This window comes from Xiphophorus couchianus, chromosome 18 (genome assembly GCF_001444195.1).
Source record: "Xiphophorus couchianus chromosome 18, X_couchianus-1.0, whole genome shotgun sequence".
Lineage (NCBI taxonomy): Eukaryota > Metazoa > Chordata > Actinopteri > Cyprinodontiformes > Poeciliidae > Xiphophorus > Xiphophorus couchianus.
Genome location: NC_040245.1, coordinates 4407629 through 4424778, shown reverse-complemented (window position 1 = coordinate 4424778; position 17150 = coordinate 4407629). Strand labels below are relative to the sequence as shown.

The 17150-nt window shown below is 38.5% G+C and overlaps 1 protein-coding gene and 1 long non-coding RNA gene across 7 annotated transcripts in view; one reads left to right on the top strand and one right to left on the bottom strand.

Annotated features, from left to right (window-relative positions):
• Positions 1-17150, bottom strand: part of aplp2 (amyloid beta (A4) precursor-like protein 2) — an 86873-nt gene extending 69723 nt beyond the window's left edge. For 4 of the 5 annotated variants that reach the window (XM_027999456.1, XM_027999455.1, XM_027999457.1 and 1 more), the window contains exon 1: positions 16829-16900. In XM_027999456.1, coding sequence (XP_027855257.1) covers positions 16829-16900 — 72 coding nt within the window. Of the gene's footprint in view, positions 1-16828 lie in introns of all 5 variants that reach the window. The other variant, XM_027999454.1, reaches the window with a different exon arrangement.
• LOC114133542 (uncharacterized) lies at positions 12594-13354 on the top strand. Of its 2 annotated transcripts, XR_003593197.1 has the most exons (4): positions 12594-12734; positions 12805-12867; positions 12936-12995; positions 13082-13354. It is a non-coding gene; the product is annotated as an uncharacterized LOC114133542 (long non-coding RNA). The 2 variants fall into 2 exon arrangements; XR_003593196.1 differs by having other exon boundaries at positions 12594-12867.

The window sequence follows — 17150 nt, the reverse complement described above, 5'->3', positions numbered from 1 at the left end:
TGGATGGATGGATGGATGGATAAACGGATAAACGGATAAACGGATGGATGGATGGATGGATGGATGGATAAACGGATGGATGGATAAACGGATAAACGGATGGATGGATGGATGGATGGATGGACTGTCTAGAGTTAATTTCTGAAGCGACGCCATCGTTGTTTCTCTTCGTTCTGCTCCGTTGACTTGCCGCCATTTTCTCTCTGCTGAATCCTCAGAAGACTTTGAAACCTCCAACCTTCCTAAACTACCCAAAGCATCAACGTCCGTAAATACTCAGCCACAATGATTACGGTTTTCAAAGAAAAATTAACTCAACTGACATACTAAACAGCCCAAAATAAAAATAATATTTATGAACTTATTTAATGTGACAGAAGAATCTCAGATTGGAAACTCGGTGAAATTCTCATGGGCCAAATTTCCACCATCTAATTCAATCAAACGTTTGTTTCCCCCTAATTGCTTTTAAAGAATCCCAACTTCACTCTAATAAAATGGAACAATTTGTTATTTGTGTTAAACGATCTCACTGACATTTCCGGACTGGCTCTTCCTCCTGCAGTCGAAGCTGCACAGTGACTTCTTCCAGTAAAGATGATTCCTCTGCGTCGCTCTAGCCGAGTTAGCTCCAGCATTTACTGCCTGCCGCTCTCCGACAGCCACCCACGTTGGTTTTAAACCAATACATGCTTCAATCAAAGAGCTCCCGGCTTCATATCCCCGCCTCCTAAAGAGCCGGAGCGGCGGAGCGTGAAACAGGACGCGGAGGCCATCTTTACTGGGGGCAACATGACAGATGTAATGTCTGTCCCTTATCTGTCATTAAGCCCTGCTCTGCCCTCCCTCTGCCTCTCAGCAGGCAGGACAGAAGGGCTTCAATCAGATTAGTGGGGAATAAACTCCACAGAGACACGGCGAGGCTGGAAGCCAATCAGTCACGTCTACATGGAGAAGACGGAGGCATCTCTGACTTGGTTTATGTCAGTTTATGGTTTATGGTTAAAATTAGTGGCAAACATCTCTATTGTGAGTTGCTAGCTTTTGTTACGGAGGTGTCATCATGCCCTCACATGGTATCAAACTCTCCCTCTTTAGATCTTCACAAGTCACCTGCTTGACCTTGTCCCGCCCCCGCCTGTTTCTGTTCTCAAAGTCAAACCGTCCTGCAGCTTAATGCGACCCGCCGCAGAGACATGTTACGGTCCTAACGCATCCCAACATTTCCAAAAATAGCAGCTTCCAACTCTTAAAGCGGAAAATAATTCAGCCTTAATTTTATTAGGAGTTTTAAGATTACTTTGGCTTTTTACATTTTTTAGCATTTTAAATATGAGGAAAATAAAAAAATTACATTTTAAAATATAGATTTTTTTATTAGGAACTGATTTTTCTAACAACTATTCTGACAATTAATCGATTATTCTGCCGATTAATCAAGTATTTTGGCAATTAATCGAATTTTAAAAATTTCCATGTTAATCAATTATCCTTGTGATTAATTGGGTTTTCTGACGATTAATCAAATATAAAAATTTACCAGATCAATCTAGTATTCTGACAATGAAGTTATTCTGGCATTTAATCAAGTACTTTCACAATTAATCGAATTTAGATATTTGCCAGATCAATCAATTATTCTATCGATTAATTGAGTATTCTGGTGATTAATCAAATAAAAATATTTGCCATATTCTGCAGATTTTTTAGCTAACCACTTACACCTTTTTAAGTGTTTTGCTACAATATTAGAAATACATTAAAAGACACAAATTAACAGTTTGATTCCTATTTTGAATAAGAAAATAAACATTTTATTGCCAAAAATGCAACAACATCCCATAAAAACATGCTTAAAACATCAACATGTGGAAAAGATTGTCCCTTTCTACCAGACTGAATATCAATACACTGTGGAGCTGAAACAATTAATTTTGATTGATCAATAACTCTCTACTCATTTAGTAACTGATGAATCAATAACTGGAGTACGCTTGATCATTTCTAGCAAAGGATTCATCTGCAACTTAAAAAATACTTCTAACAACAGAGTAGGGCTAATCTGGTAACTTTTTCAGAACTAATTGATTAATAATTGGAAAGCAAAATGTCCTTAAGAGATTTTTGAAGCTAAAATATTTGCAACTTTAGTTCCAAGTACAATATATTTACCGATGAAGGATTTTTAAAAAATCTTAAATCCAAAATGTATTTATTTTTGTACAGTTTTGACTTAATTACTGCTCTGAGTGAGTCGTTATTTCACCAGACAGCCTGTTGTTTAGTTTTTATACTCCACTTATCGATTAATCGAATACTGAATTAGTTGATTACCTCAACACCCGATTAATCGCAATTAATCTGACTAATCTGATGAATAATTTCCTCCTTAAACCCTTTTAGTTCAATTTATCTCTGCCGTTCTCACACAGATGAGTAACTGCATCTCTTGTTGAATATGTTAAATGTTGTCTGATTTATTTTTGATGCCATTTCTGTAAAAACGCTACTAGCAGAACCCGGCAGGCGCCGAAACAAATACCAACTCGCCATGTTACAGAACCGCAGGGATCATCTGATTCTTCCATCTAAATGTCAAAGTAACATTTTAGCAAGTTGTGATTCTGTTTTGTTTCTGTCACTCTTAAATTCATTAATGAAATGCTGATTTTTCGGAGTTCTTAGTTCTCATTTGAGTTTTGGCAGCAAATTAAATGCAGAAAAGCGAGCAGCAGCATTACAGCACTTATGACGAGTCGGAAATGTTAACGATAAGAACGTCTTCTGAGGAGAGTGAGTATTTTGGAGAGGAGTTGAGGAGTAACGGGGAGGTTGAGGCCGGTCAGCGTCTCGCTGCTCGGAAGCCTCTATAATTAGCCCGGCGCTGATCAAATGACTTAATGGGTTTGTGTGAAAACAGCAGACGATTTCAGCTTCGCGCTCCAAGCTGTGCTCATATCTCATCACACTAATGGGATACTCTGGAGGCCTTGATTGCTTTATATCTCTGATCAAGATGCCTGATAGAGGTGTGCAGCTGCAGCATTCATAAAATAAAATAAAAAGTCCTCATCTTTGGACAAAATTATGCAAAACAGAAAAAAGGGAATAAAGACAAAGGACAGCGCTTCCACTCTTCTCCCTGACGAGTCATTTCCTGTGGATGCGAAAGGCAGAACGGGCTCATAACTTCTTTCATATGGTCATTAGTTAGAGCAGGGGTGTCCAAAGTGTGGCCTGGGGGCCAATTTATGGCCTCTGGACTGATTTTATGTGCCCCCCCAACTACAATTTACAAATACAGTTTGTCCTGTAGATGCAGGTGGAGACTGAATTTGTAACCAGGGTAAAAATGGTTACCAATATAATTTACTGAAAAGCTGAGTTTACTTGACCCAATTCAGTTTTCATTCTTTCTTAAACTTGACTAAATATAACAAATGTTTCAAAAGAAAGTGACTCGGATCCTGTTCTTACTACTGAAAAAAATTTAATTCAATTGAGCCCAAAAGAAACTGAAAACTAGATGTCTTCCTTTTAAACATGCAAAATTAAAGTGGTAGTAAATTCCTGCCAAAAAATAATCTCAGAAATTTGCTATAAAAACAAAATCTAATCTTTAGGTTAATAGACATTTTCTACAAAAAAAAACCTTGGAAATTTCTGAATTTAAATGTTGGAAATTTTCTTTTGAAATTTTTTCAAGAAAAATTCCCAAAGTTTTCTAGAACATTTTGTAGATTAATCACAAAATTTCTGAGTTTTTGGCAGAAATGTACTCCGAACGGCCCTGATGAGTTATCATAAAAATTGCTTTCACGTTTTGAATCTACAATAAATATCGAGCTCCATTATGTGCTTGATTTAGTTTGTTTTGTTTTGGGGGGTTTTGGCCCATGCCCACATATGATGGGAGTCCAAAGTGTGGCCTGGGGGCCAATTGCAACCCTTGAGCTCATTTGTGCGGCCACCCAACTGCACCTTAAAGTGGCAGTGCACTATTAAACCTCGTTTATTTTTGTAAAATCTTGGTTAATATCTGCTCTCCACTGCAAAAACATAAAATCTCAACAAGTACTTTTTATCTAGGTTCTGGTGCAAATATCTTAGGCCACGTGAATTAAGACACGTAACTTAAACATAACTTTTCAGCAAGTTAGACAAACTCAATTTAAGAAAATAATTCCTTAATATTGGCAAAGTTTTAGTTCGACTGGAAGATGCCACATCCTGGGCAGGGCTTGAGTTTTCTTGTCTTTCTTGTTTGTTTAGATATTGCTGAATATTTTTAATATTTCTCTCCATATTTTAACTGTTATTCTGTAAGAGAAACTCAACACGTTCGCCTAGAGGAAATTATCCCGTGTGTCTGTCAGTGTTTTCTCTTTGAAGCAGCTTTAATTTCCCTCGGTCTGAGAAAACTCTTGTTTCTGCTCGTTTCTTCCTCCCTAAATTACACAGAGCACAAAACATGCCGTGCTTATTGCCACTGGGAGGAGATCTGCAGCCTCCTCATCTCGCACCAACACCTATAATTGAACAAAATGTGGCAAACGAAGGAGGGAGCTTCAACGCAATTAGGGAGAAAAGCTCGGCGGAGGCATTTCCATCTAGTTTTTTAATGATGGCGCATAAACAGCCGCTGTGTCTGTTTGTCCCACATGAGCCGACCGAGGGGGGCGCCGCGTCCTTGGCCACCTTCTCCTTGAGAAAACGCTGCATCAGGCAGGCTGCTAATGGGCAATAACGCATCCTGATCACCGCCAGGAGCAGAAACAGCAGCAGCCGTCGCCTCTCTGGGGGTTTTCAGTTACACTGCAGCGCTTCCATCTTCTGCTGCTCTGACAGATTCATCACTCCGCCCACGACAAGAAAAAACAAAGCAAGCAATAATGACCTCCAGGACTGACGGAAGAGGAAATTTCTGTCAAAAAAACTCAGAAAGTTTGAGATTAATCTCAGATATTTTCTAGGAAAGAAATGTGAAAATGTCTGAGCTGGTAGAAAAAAAAAAAATCTGAAAATTCCTGAGTAATCCCAGAAATTTTCAAGAAATAAATTTCAAATTTCAAAGATGCAAAGGTTTTCAACTTTAGAGTTAAAACTGACTTTTGAAACCAAGAAATTTATGAGATTAACTTCAAACTTTCTGAATTTTTTTTTTTTCACTTTTGAAGCTCAGAAATTTCCTCGTTATTTCTAAAACATTTCTGAAATAAATCTCAATTTCTGAATCTTGAAAAAATTAGGACTTTTTTTTAGCTCAAACAGTTGAATATTTGCTAGAAAGAAGAACATTTTGAGATTAATCTCAGGAATTTTCCTGAAAACATTCTGAAATCTGTTTCAGATGTTGACATTTTTTACTTTAGAAAATTTTAACTTTTGTAAGTAAGAAATTCCCACATTTTCTTCTTGAAAATTTGTGAGGATAATCAAAAATTTCCTGAGTTATGTCTAGGAGATTTGTGACTTTTGGAGATAGCAAAAAAAAAAAAAAAAACTCTAAAAAAGTTTTGTTTTTTGTAGAAAATTTTAAAATTAATCTCATGAGTTTTTTGGCAGAAATGTACTCCTCTATACGTAGATACTACGAATTAAATTCAATGAAGTTAATGCTACTCAGGTAAGACTAGAGATACTTAATAAAATAAAACAAGTAAAACTAAAAAGTACAGCGTAGTAAAAGTACATTTTCTCTAAAAAAGTAAATGTAACTGAGTAAACTTAACTCTAGAGTTGAGTAATTTATCTCCATAGAGTTTCTGCAAACCGCAGGAATGAATCTCGTCTTGCCAGATCTATGTTGTCTAAATCAGTGGAAACGCCTCGCTCTGCTCTGAATCATTAAACTCCCCAGAGCAGCAGCTGCACACCTGGACAAGACGACCAGGTGGGAACAAAGTCCGCTCCGCGCACGTGGCCGACCGGAAGGGGCGGCGGTGAAACCGACAGCAGAGCAAATATTTTACGGATGGAACGAAAACCTGAAGGAGCCGAAGAAACTCAGAGAAACACAGAGAGCGGAGCTGACGGAGTTTCACCTGGCGACAACAACACAGAAAACACATAAAAAAATAACGGCAGGAACAGTTTTCTGGAGGTTAAAGGTCATCTGCTGAATGGTGTGTAGAAACTGTCAGCAAGGAAAGAGACACAGGAAGGCAGGAGGCGACGGGTCCTCCAGAGGAAGAGGAGCGAAAAAGAAGAGGGAAGGAAGGAAAGAAGGCATAAAAAAGGAAGGAAGGAAATAGGATGAAAAATAATGTAGGAAAAGGAGACAGGAGACAGAGAAAGGAAACAGGAAACAAACAAAGGAGACAGGAAACAGAGAAAGGAGACAGGAAACAAACAAAGGAGACAGGAAACAGAGAAAGGAGACAGGAAATAAAGAAAGAAGACAGGAAACAGTAAACAGAGAAAGGAGATGGAAAACAAAGAAAGGAGACAGGAAACAAAGAAAGGAGACAGGAAACAAAGAGAGAAGACAGGAAACAAAGAAAGAAGACAGAAAACAGAGAAAGGAGACAGGAAACAAAGAAAGGAGGCAGGAAACAAAGAAAGGAGGCAGGAAACAAAGAAAGGAGGCAGGAAACAGAGAAAGGAGACAGGAAACAGAGAAAGGAGACAGGAAACAGAGAAAGGAGACAGGAAACAGAGAAAGGACACAGGAAACAGAGAAAGAAAACAGGAAACAAAGAAAGGAGACAGGAAACAGAGAAAGGAGACAGGAAACAGAGAAAGGAGACAGGAAACAGAAAGAAGACAGAAAACAAAGAAAGGAGACAGGAAACAGAGAAAGGAGACAGGAAACAGAGAAAGGAGGCAGGAAACAGAGAAAGGAGACAGGAAACAGAGAAAGGAGACAGGAAACAGAAAGAAGACAGAAAACAAAGAAAGGAGACAGGAAACAGAGAAAGGAGACAGGAAACAGAGAAAGGAGGCAGGAAACAGAGAAAGGAGACAGGAAACAGAGAAAGGAGACAGGAAACAGAAAGAAGACAGAAAACAAAGAAAGGAGACAGGAAACAAAGAAAGGACACAGGAAACAGAGAAAGGAGACAGGAAACAGAAAGAAGACAGAAAACAAAGAAAGGAGACAGGAAACAAAGAAAGGACACAGGAAACAGAGAAAGGAGACAGGAAACAGAAAGAAGACAGAAAACAAAGAAAGGAGACAGGAAACAAAGAAAGGACACAGGAAACAGAGAAAGAAAACAGGAAACAAAGAAAGGAGACAGGAAACAGAGAAAGGAGACAGGAAACAGAAAGAAGACAGAAAACAAAGAAAGGAGACAGGAAACAAAGAGAGAAGACAGGAAACAAAGAAAGGAAACAGGAAACAGAAAGGAGACAGGAAACAAAAAAAGGAGACAGGAAACAAAGAAAGGAGACAGGAAACAAAGGCAGGAGACAGGAAACAGAGAAAGGAGACAGGAAACAGAAAGAAGACAGAAAACAAAGAAAGAAGACAGAAAACAGAGAAAGGAGACAGGAAACAGAGAAAGGAGACGGGAAACAGAGAAAGGAGACAGGAAACAAAGAAAGGACACAGGAAACAGAGAAAGAAAACAGGAAACAAAGAAAGGAGACAGGAAACAGAGAAAGGAGACAGGAAACAGAAAGAAGACAGAAAACAAAGAAAGGAGACAGGAAACAGAGAAAGAAAACAGGAAACAAAGAAAGGAGACAGGAAACAGAGAAAGGAGACAGGAAACAAAGAAAGGAGACAGGAAACAGAGAAAGGAGACAGGAAACAAATAAAGGAGACAGGAAATAGAGAAAGAAAACAGGAAACAAAGAAAGGAGACAGGAAACAGAGAAAGGAGACAGGAAACAGAAAGAAGACAGAAAACAAAGAAAGGAGACAGGAAACAAAGAAAGGACACAGGAAACAGAGAAAGAAAACAGGAAACAAAGAAAGGAGACAGGAAACAAAGAGAGAAGACAGGAAACAAAGAAAGGAAACAGGAAACAGAAAGGAGACAGGAACCAAAAAAAGGAGACAGGAAACAAAGAAAGGAGACAGGAAACAAAGACAGGAGACAGGAAACAAAGAAAGGAGACAGGAAACAAAGACAGGAGACAGCAAAGAAGGAAAGGACAAACTCATTGTTAAAGGAGACAAAAGCTGTTTTGGGCACAGAAAGAAAATAATGAGGAAAATAAACAAGGAAGGGAAGAAAAAGATACAGGGATGAGAGAGGAAGGAGGGAAGGACAAGAAGGGTGTAGAGGAGGAAGGACACAGGAAAGGAAGGACAATTTGGAGGAAAAAAATAAGAATTCAAGGAAGAAACAAAGGAAGGAAGGAGTGAAAGAGAAAGTAAAAGAAATAAGCCGAGTGAGAACATCAGGGAGGGACAAAGGACAGAAGGAAGTGAGGACATTAGGGCAGGAAACTTGTGCTGTGCTCCATTTTTCAGGAGGCTGAAATTATGTGCAGCCATGAATGAGCTGATGTGAACCCGCTCACTCCCTCCCCACCGCGCAGCGACTCTCACCGACGAGAAGAAGAAACTAAATATGTCATGAGCTGCGAGAAGATTCACAAAACACCCGCCCACACGCACACGCACACACACACACTTGAGCGATAATTAGAGCCGATGCACAGCTGGGAGACAAAGGCTGTCGTTGTGAGAACAAGGACCGCCTGATGAGGCCGCCATCTTTAAATCCTCAGGATGAGGTGAGAGCGCGCGCCGGTCGATGAGACGCTACAGGAGGCGATGATCGATTTCATCATTAACGCTCCTGATAGGAGTATTAAGGTGAGGCTACGACAAAAATGACCAAATTACGAGAATAAAGCAGGAGTAATACAAGAATAAAGTCGTATTACAAGAATTTTGTTGTGATATAACAAAAAATAAGAGAATAAAGTTGTAGTATTACGAAAGTAAAGTTATAATATTATGAGAATAAAGCCATACGAAAATAAAATCAAAATATTAAAGTCATAATATCACGAGAATAAAGTTATACTAGAAATGTCATACAAAAAAGTAAAATACAAAAAAGTCATAGTATTATGAGAGTTAAGTCGTACAAAAATAAAATCTAATTATGAGAATAAAGTTGTAATAAAAAGAATAAAATTGTACAAGAATAGAATAGAAATACAAGAATATTACGAGAATATAGTCACAATAACACAATATCAAAACAGTACAATAAAGATGTACTGTAAGAAAAAAAAAGTCCTAAGTTGTACGAAAATAAAATCGATATACAAGAATAAATTAATATTATTACATTATACCTGAAACATTAACATTCAACAACTTGTATGGAGAAGCTTGTCAACTAACAAGCAATTTGCCCTGGAGATCAAGAAAGAATATTCTATTCTATTACAAGAATAAAAGAGAAATTGTGCCAGAATAATGTTGTAACATCGTAAACAAGTTATTTCAAACATGTAAAAATATATTTTTGGTTTGTTTTCAGTAAAAACAGGAAATCTCCAGTTTTGTTGCAAAAAAAGGCAAAACGTCTCATCATTTATTTACTAAAACCTCCATAAATTTGCTTCGTTTTACGTCTTTACCCAGATAATCTCCACAAGTGAATCTATGGCTCCTAAAGGTCTGCAGCCTTATTTGGGGTATTTCTAAACGATTTATATGCTGTTTGATGCAAAAGAGAAAGAAAAAAATCCAAATTATTTCCTGTTTTATCCTGATTTTCTCTGAAGCCGTTGCTGCGATCCTGATGCTTTACTGAAACAGTTTGTAATCACTGAGGGAAACTAAATTAGATTTGTTATTCTAAACATAAACTTCAGGTTGGATGAGGCAGAGAGGAGACATAAAAGCAGCCAGATTACAAATTAAAATCAGACATTCCTTCCCGGCGTCGGTCGGATCAGGCCGACGTCGGCTGAGTCACCGGTTTGAAGTCGGATCGCCACTGGTGGGAGTGGAAAACGGGAATGAGAGGGGAGTACCAGGGAGCTGGGATTAGTAGCTTTCTCCTGGCAAATCCATGATCCGCCTGCACTTCTTGTTGCTAAGAGGATTCAGAAGAACGACCCAACGACGGGAGCGACGCTTTGGGCTCTAATCTACTGATTCAGGAGGCGGAGAGGCAGATTCTTGTGCTAAACATCTAAACATGGAGGACAGATTACCGATCGCAGATTACCGATCTGTAAAAACCCTGACCTGCCGATTAATATGTTATGGCTTCTCAGGAATAAGTCTTGAAATTACGAGAATAAGGTTATGAAATTATGAGAATAAAGTTATGAAATTACGAGAATAAGGTTATAAAATTATGAGAATAAAGTTATGAAATTATGAGATAAAACTCGGAAATAAAGTCAAAACATTTGGGGAATAAAGTCATAAAACTATTGCCATTGATGCACCAAAGCATAACCTCTTACCTTTTGTAAGATTGTATTAAACTAAAAAAAATAAACAAATGCAACTGATTGTTGCAATTCTAGACTGACTACACTGCAAAAACACAAATATCCAAGTAGACTTAAAATAAAACAAATCTGACTAATAAGTAACTTTTCTGCAAGATATAGAAGCTTGTTTTAAGTAAACAATTCCTTAATGTTGATTTTTTTTTAAAGTTTGGTTGTCAGATTATTTAACTTAAAACATGGGAAAAATGCATCTTTCTCAGTGAAATAATCTGACAGTGTAATACTTTTTCATCGGTGTCAAGGAATTGTTTACTAGAAACAACCTCCTGTATCTTGCTAAAAAGATACTTTTTTGTTTGTATTTTAGCAAAAATACCTTTTTGTGTGTGTTTTTGCAGTGTGGGAGTTCTGACTAATGAACTGTAAATAAAAAATATCTGATTTTTTCACCAAGCCAAGCAAGAAAACCAGTCGATTGATTGGTGAAACGTAACTTTTTTAGCTTGATCATCCCTCCAATAGATACAACACATAATGAAACGAAATGTGGCTTTAAATGTTTGCAGATGTCCTTATGTTTGTATGAAAAAAAACAGCTGGGAGGATTTGTTTTTCAAAAATATTCAGCAGAAAAATGTGATGTTATGTTGCATAAGAGTCAGAAATGTTGGATCTAATCCTCGGCAGCTTAACTCAGCACAAAATAAAATGTTCTGTCTGGGCTGATGGAGCCGCATACCTCAGAGTGATGCAACCGCATGGCTGACACCAGCCTGCATCCCGCACAGATCCAGCTGCTACAAGAAAGCCAGATTAAACTAAACATCGGTTGTTGTTGCACCGATTTTGTTTTCTTGGATAAAGAAATCCAGCACAGATGCTCAAATAGCTGAGCGTTAAAAACCTCCAGCTGCAGAAACAAAAGTTCAGGCCGGTCTTCACAGGTAGCAGCCACAACCAAACTGTTTAGGCAGCTGAAGAAGTCGGATCAATCTCAAACCGAAAAGCGGGAACTACGACAGACTGAAGCTTTACGGAGCAGAAATATCTCTGCAGACAAAAGCTGGATATTTTAGCAGCTTTAGCGACAGTAATCTTATATTTTCTGCTTTTTCAATCCTGATAGTTCGGTAGAATCGGTTCGATTCTGGACCAAAGTTGCAACATTTGCTACATTTTCAGCTGCTGAGGTTCGTTTCCATGCTGCACTGAGTCAAACAAACCAAACTAGTTGAAAAACCTGTTCCCCTCCTCACCTGTGGGGGCGCTGCATCAAGAACCACTGAAGGAAACAACATGAAAACCATAAATATCTTCTTTTCTTTTCGATATTTATGATATATGAGGAGATAGTTTGAAAACATTAATAGAAAAAGTGACTTTATTGGATACATTGAAGAAGAATTTGGGTAGTAAGCGCATACAAATCATTATTCAATTTTAAAAGAAAACAGATTATTTATTTAGTCGGTATAAGTGTGTGTGTGTGAATGCATGTATATTTCGGTGGTGGCTGTAATGCTACTTTTTTCCAACTGCCATAAACATAAAAATCTCTGAAGAAGACACCGAGTGCAACTTCCTTCTTCATAAAATGTAATTAAAAATGGAGTTTTAGCATCTGTAGACTCTCTCTGTTTTATTTGGTAAAAATACCCCACAGACTGTTTTTCTTCCCAGATTCACACGTTTTTTCTTGGGTTGCATTTAGTCTGCTTCCTGCTTTTGGATTCACCCTCACGTTGCGTTCACACCAGCCTCGTCTAATCAGACTCCAGTCTGTTTGTAGAAGATCTGATTTGTTTGTGGAGGTTTGAATCTCTAATCTGCCTACAGACCTCAATCTCGGTTCGGTTTGAATGCGTACGTGAACGCCAGGTGGACTGGAGACCGCTCCCAAAGCAGGAAGTGGACTACAACACAAGGCATTCTGGGTAAATAAAACCAAAACAAACGAACTAGCAGTGCTAGCAGGTGAAATGGCTCATGGTCTTTCACCAAAGACAGAAGTGAAATCCTACTGACGCTAAAATATGACGCTAAAATGTTTTGTTTACATTTTGTGAAGAAGAAAGTTGCTGTCAGCGTCTTCTTTACTGATTTTTGATGCAGTGCCACAGGCGAGGAGGGGAACTGGTTTTTCAAGGAGTTTAGATCGTTTAAACTGTGAAAGAGAACCAAACCAGCTGAAAATGTAGCAAATGTTGTGTAACAGGTGGCACCATTAGGTGTCGCACTCTCTCCACAGCCTGTGCCTCCATAAAAGGGAAGCTGGAAGGGTGGTGGCCAGGTGTCAATTTCCTGTGTGTGAGACCAGCTGCGTGTTGGGCCCGCGCTGTTTGCTGGCTGTGGTAGGTTGGGGGAAATTGTTTTAAAGTGATTCTTTTAAGTAAGTTGTGCTGATGTGGTGTTTTTATACAGGACTGCATTATTGATGGTGTTCGGCTGGTAGCGTTACCTGGGCGTGGGTGTTCGACGCCGCAGGTAGGTTTTATACATTGGTCTTTTTAAGCTGAATGAATTGTGTGTTTATATATTGTTTTATTTGCTAGGGTTGCACCAGATTGGATACACCAAGATTTGATTTGGAAGTGTTGATTTATGCAATGCAGGTAGGCAGTGTTTTAATGTGTTTTAGGTTGATTTGATTAAAATGATTTAATATGCATTTAGTAATTTTTGTGTTTTTGTTTCACAGTTTTTGTACTGCCTCCTGCTGTCCTTTTTAGCGTTTGTTTTTTCTTTTTGTTAGTCCGCCCAGTTAGGATCGTTTTTGCTTGTAGTACTTGTGAGGGCGGGCTGACAACTTTTCCATTCATTTTGTTTGTTTTTGTTTGTTGTTTATTTTGTGGCACTTCCCTAAATACTTATATCCTGTTTGGTGTGATCCCCATGTTGGGTTGACAACAAACGGATAAAACTAGCGGGAATCCTTCATGTATTTAATAATAAATATCAATAATTAACTTAATTCCTGTTGTTGATTATTACGCCTTGGCTGGTCCAAGCTATAACAGTTGCAATTTTAGTCCCAACTGAACCGAATCTATCGGACTACAAAGTGTGAAAGCAACCTAAAACTTAAATTTGAGCTTTTTTTATTTTATTTTATTTTTTTTACATCTGACACAATCAGACATGCAGCTTTGTAACCCAAAGCTTCCTAAATATCAAGTCTTTTCTCTCTACTGTCTCCAACTCTGAGCCGAATGGCTGCCATATCACTAAAAGGAAGGAATGCATAACCTCCGAAAGTAAAAACAAAAGAAAAAAGCCTGGTTTTTGATACAATCGAATGAATTTGTATTATACAGTCAACAAGCAACGTGGATTTTACACCATTTTCCATTTCAGGAGAATCCGCAGCATCGACCTGGAGGTTTGTGGCCTTTCTGAGAGAGCAGCAGCACGGATTTTATTGTGGTCATAATAATCGGGATCACTGCCTCCAAACACAATCTTCACCTCCACAGCCTCAAAATGGCTGAGCCGCTAACTTTTCTATTTTTGCGTAGTGGAAGAAGCTTGACAGGCAAAGTCAGGAGGAGGCATCTTGTTGAAAATGTTTGTCACGTTTGAGCAGAAAAAAGATTGTGTTTGCCCTCGGGTGGGGGCTGTTTGTTGTGGAAATGGCAGCATTGTTGCACCAAGACACACATGAAACTCTGCAAGAGTCTGCAGTGATGAGGCAGCAGGAAAATAGGACATCGAGATTTTATTTATTCATCAAGATTGAAAAAAAGTATCTATTTTCCCAAGTTGTTACCAGCATCATAACTATTGTGTCACAATTTGTGCTTCTTTATTCCACTTGATAATTAAAAGAGGCAAAAATAGATTAAAAACAAGGTTGAATGACTCACTAATGTTAGATTGTAAAGAAATACGAATATTTCCACTTTTATTTGAAGGGGATTTTGGCAAAATCCTCTTAAAAATGAATAGCTTCATGATATTTTACCACAGCAGCACCTATCAAAGTTTAAATAGCCACTAAGTTGGTCTTCATGTGATTGAATTAGCGTTTTGATATCCATTACATCACTGCTTTTTCTGTAATTTGACTAAAAAAAAGCTACAACTTGCGTGTTTTATAATGTCACACACTCCAAGTTTAAAATATTCACAAACGTTTTAATTTAATCTGCTTTCCGCCTCAACTTTCACCTCTCTGTGTAAATATTTCTGGTAAAATGTTGATACTTTCCTCGTCTAAATGAGCAGGAAACGCACATTTAGCAGAACGTTTCCTCCATAGAGCAGAATAACAATCTGGCAAAACGTGTGAGAAAACCATGGCAACTTTTCAGCTCCATAATTCAACCATATTTTACAGTAGCATCAACCTTCACAGTTCAAATGGTTACTGAATTTGTATTTTTGATACATTTGATCTATTTTTACACAATAACGTGTTTACTTTCTGTTTAAAAACATAATGTTCAGCTTTGGGAGTAATAACACTGACAGTGTAAAACATTCAATTACATTTTATTTGCACCGATTGCAGTTTTCTGTCCGATCACCGATTTTTAAAAAGCCTGACCTGCCGAATCCAATTCTGATTGATAGATTGTTTCGTCTGAAAAGTCGCTAAATATATTAACAAAGTCACTAAATGAGGATGACTGTTGTTGACTGCGCAGGTTCAGACGTGACCTGAGATCATAACATGACAGATATGATCATAAACACATAAAATGTTTACATTTCTGCCCTTTCAGAAGGTTCAATGCCTCACGTCACCAAAGTCGCTATTTGACTGAGACAAAAAAATTTTGCTTATGTTGTGATCTGCACTGCAAAAACACAAACTCTTACCAAGTATTTTTGGTCTAGTTTCTAGTGTAAATATCTTAGTACACTTGAAATAAGACAAAACTAATTTACAGTTAACGTTTCACCAAGATAAGAGATTGTTTTAAGTGAATAATTCCTTATTATTGATGAATAACTTCTAGTTCCACAGGCAGATTATTTCACTCAAGACATTTTTGCCATTTTATAAGGGAAATAATCTGCCAGTGGAACGAGAACGTTCTCATCAACATGAAGAAATTACTTACTTAAAATAAGCCACTATATCTAACTAAATCGCTACTTATAAGTTATTTTCATCTTATTTCAAGAGTACCAAGAACTTTGAAACAAAAGAAAGACCCCCCCCCCAAAAAAAACCTTTGTAATATTTTGTGTTTTTGCTACCATTTCTTCCAATATTAATTCAACATGGCCGCCCCACTGACATTCTCAGCGCCATCTCTGATTGGAGGTTTCAGCTGTGTCCTCCTGTTTTCTTTGTTCTTTCATGTTTTGTTTGCCGTTTGTGTCAGTAATGCTGGCTGCACATTCTGTGAAAAGAGGGTCATGCCTTCCCACTGTCGCCTCATGCGTGCTCTGGTCCAGAGATTGCTGCATAGTCAATAGCTGCATTTGGAAATTTATGTCGAAAAAACATTCGACAATTTTACAATTGTGGTGTTTTCGTTGAATAAGAAACACAGTTAAAGTCACAATTAATCGGTTTGTTGGTGTACTAAGTCGTGTGGCGCCATCATTCTCCTCCCACTTCCGGTTGTCTTCGTTGTTTTCGCCGGTAGTAAACATCGGATGTTGATCACTAGACTGTGTTTCCGTTGCAGTTTTGATACAGCAATAAGAAAACACGCCATCTAAGCGCAAAAGCAAGATTTTTTTTTTTAATTGATGTGTTTCGATTAAGCGAATTGCGAAATTTCATGGCGAATAGAAACACGTCTATTGATTTAGAGATTACATTTGAATGTGACTAATAAATCAAACTAAAACGTGTCTGTTTGGATTGATCTGATTCTAAGTGTTAAAATGACATTTATTTATAGAAATAAACTGAATTGTGCAGTAAATGAATCCCCACCATCCGTAAATGTATTATAGTGCCGAAGTTAATCAAAATTAGACACTTTGAAGGAAGGAGGCAGGAAAAGCCACATTTTGGATCCGAGGTAAAGGATTTCCTCTCTTCAGGGTTTATGATCCGCGGCAGAAGCCATTGTGTCCCCTGAAGGCCCCTCTGAGCGTCTTTCATTTGATCTCTGCAGCAAAACTCTGCTGTTATTCAACCTCCTACTATAGGACACCCCGGCCGCACATTGTCCACTGACTCGCAGACGAAACTGCAATCACAGCTCAGGAATGAGGCGGAGAATGACCTGGAAAGCGAGCTGATTAATTATTAAACCCCCTCTCGTGTCTTTTTATGATCTTAAACGAAGCAAAAACGCAACAAGGAATCTGTAAACAACAAACAGAGGCGATCAGATCGGCTACTTGTTGGCAAAAAGCCCGATCAATACAGTTCACATGAAGCGAGATAATGCGCAAATAAACGACACGGTCGCTTATTGTTATGGCTCCACAGATTTAATTTGCTTTTAAATCGCAGTGATAAATCGGGAACATTTACCTCAATGTATCCGGCCAGGGCTGGAACCACAATGCCCAAAACGAGGGCAGAAATCGCAGGGACTGAAACCATCTTCCAGGCTCTCCTGATCCGCTGATCTGCTGGAAATAACTTATATCCCCCTCAGCTGTTCCTGCGCGCAGGCGTCCGCAGGAATCAACGGCAAACAAACCAGGTCCCGGGGATATTTCAGGAGTTTTCCCCCCACCCAGCTCAACCAAATGGGTCAAAATAAAAAGGTTTCTGCTTGTTTCGGACCACGGAGCTCGACTGGGAAGCGCCTCGGTGTCGGACTGCTGTGGAAATGTGGGCAAATTGTGGT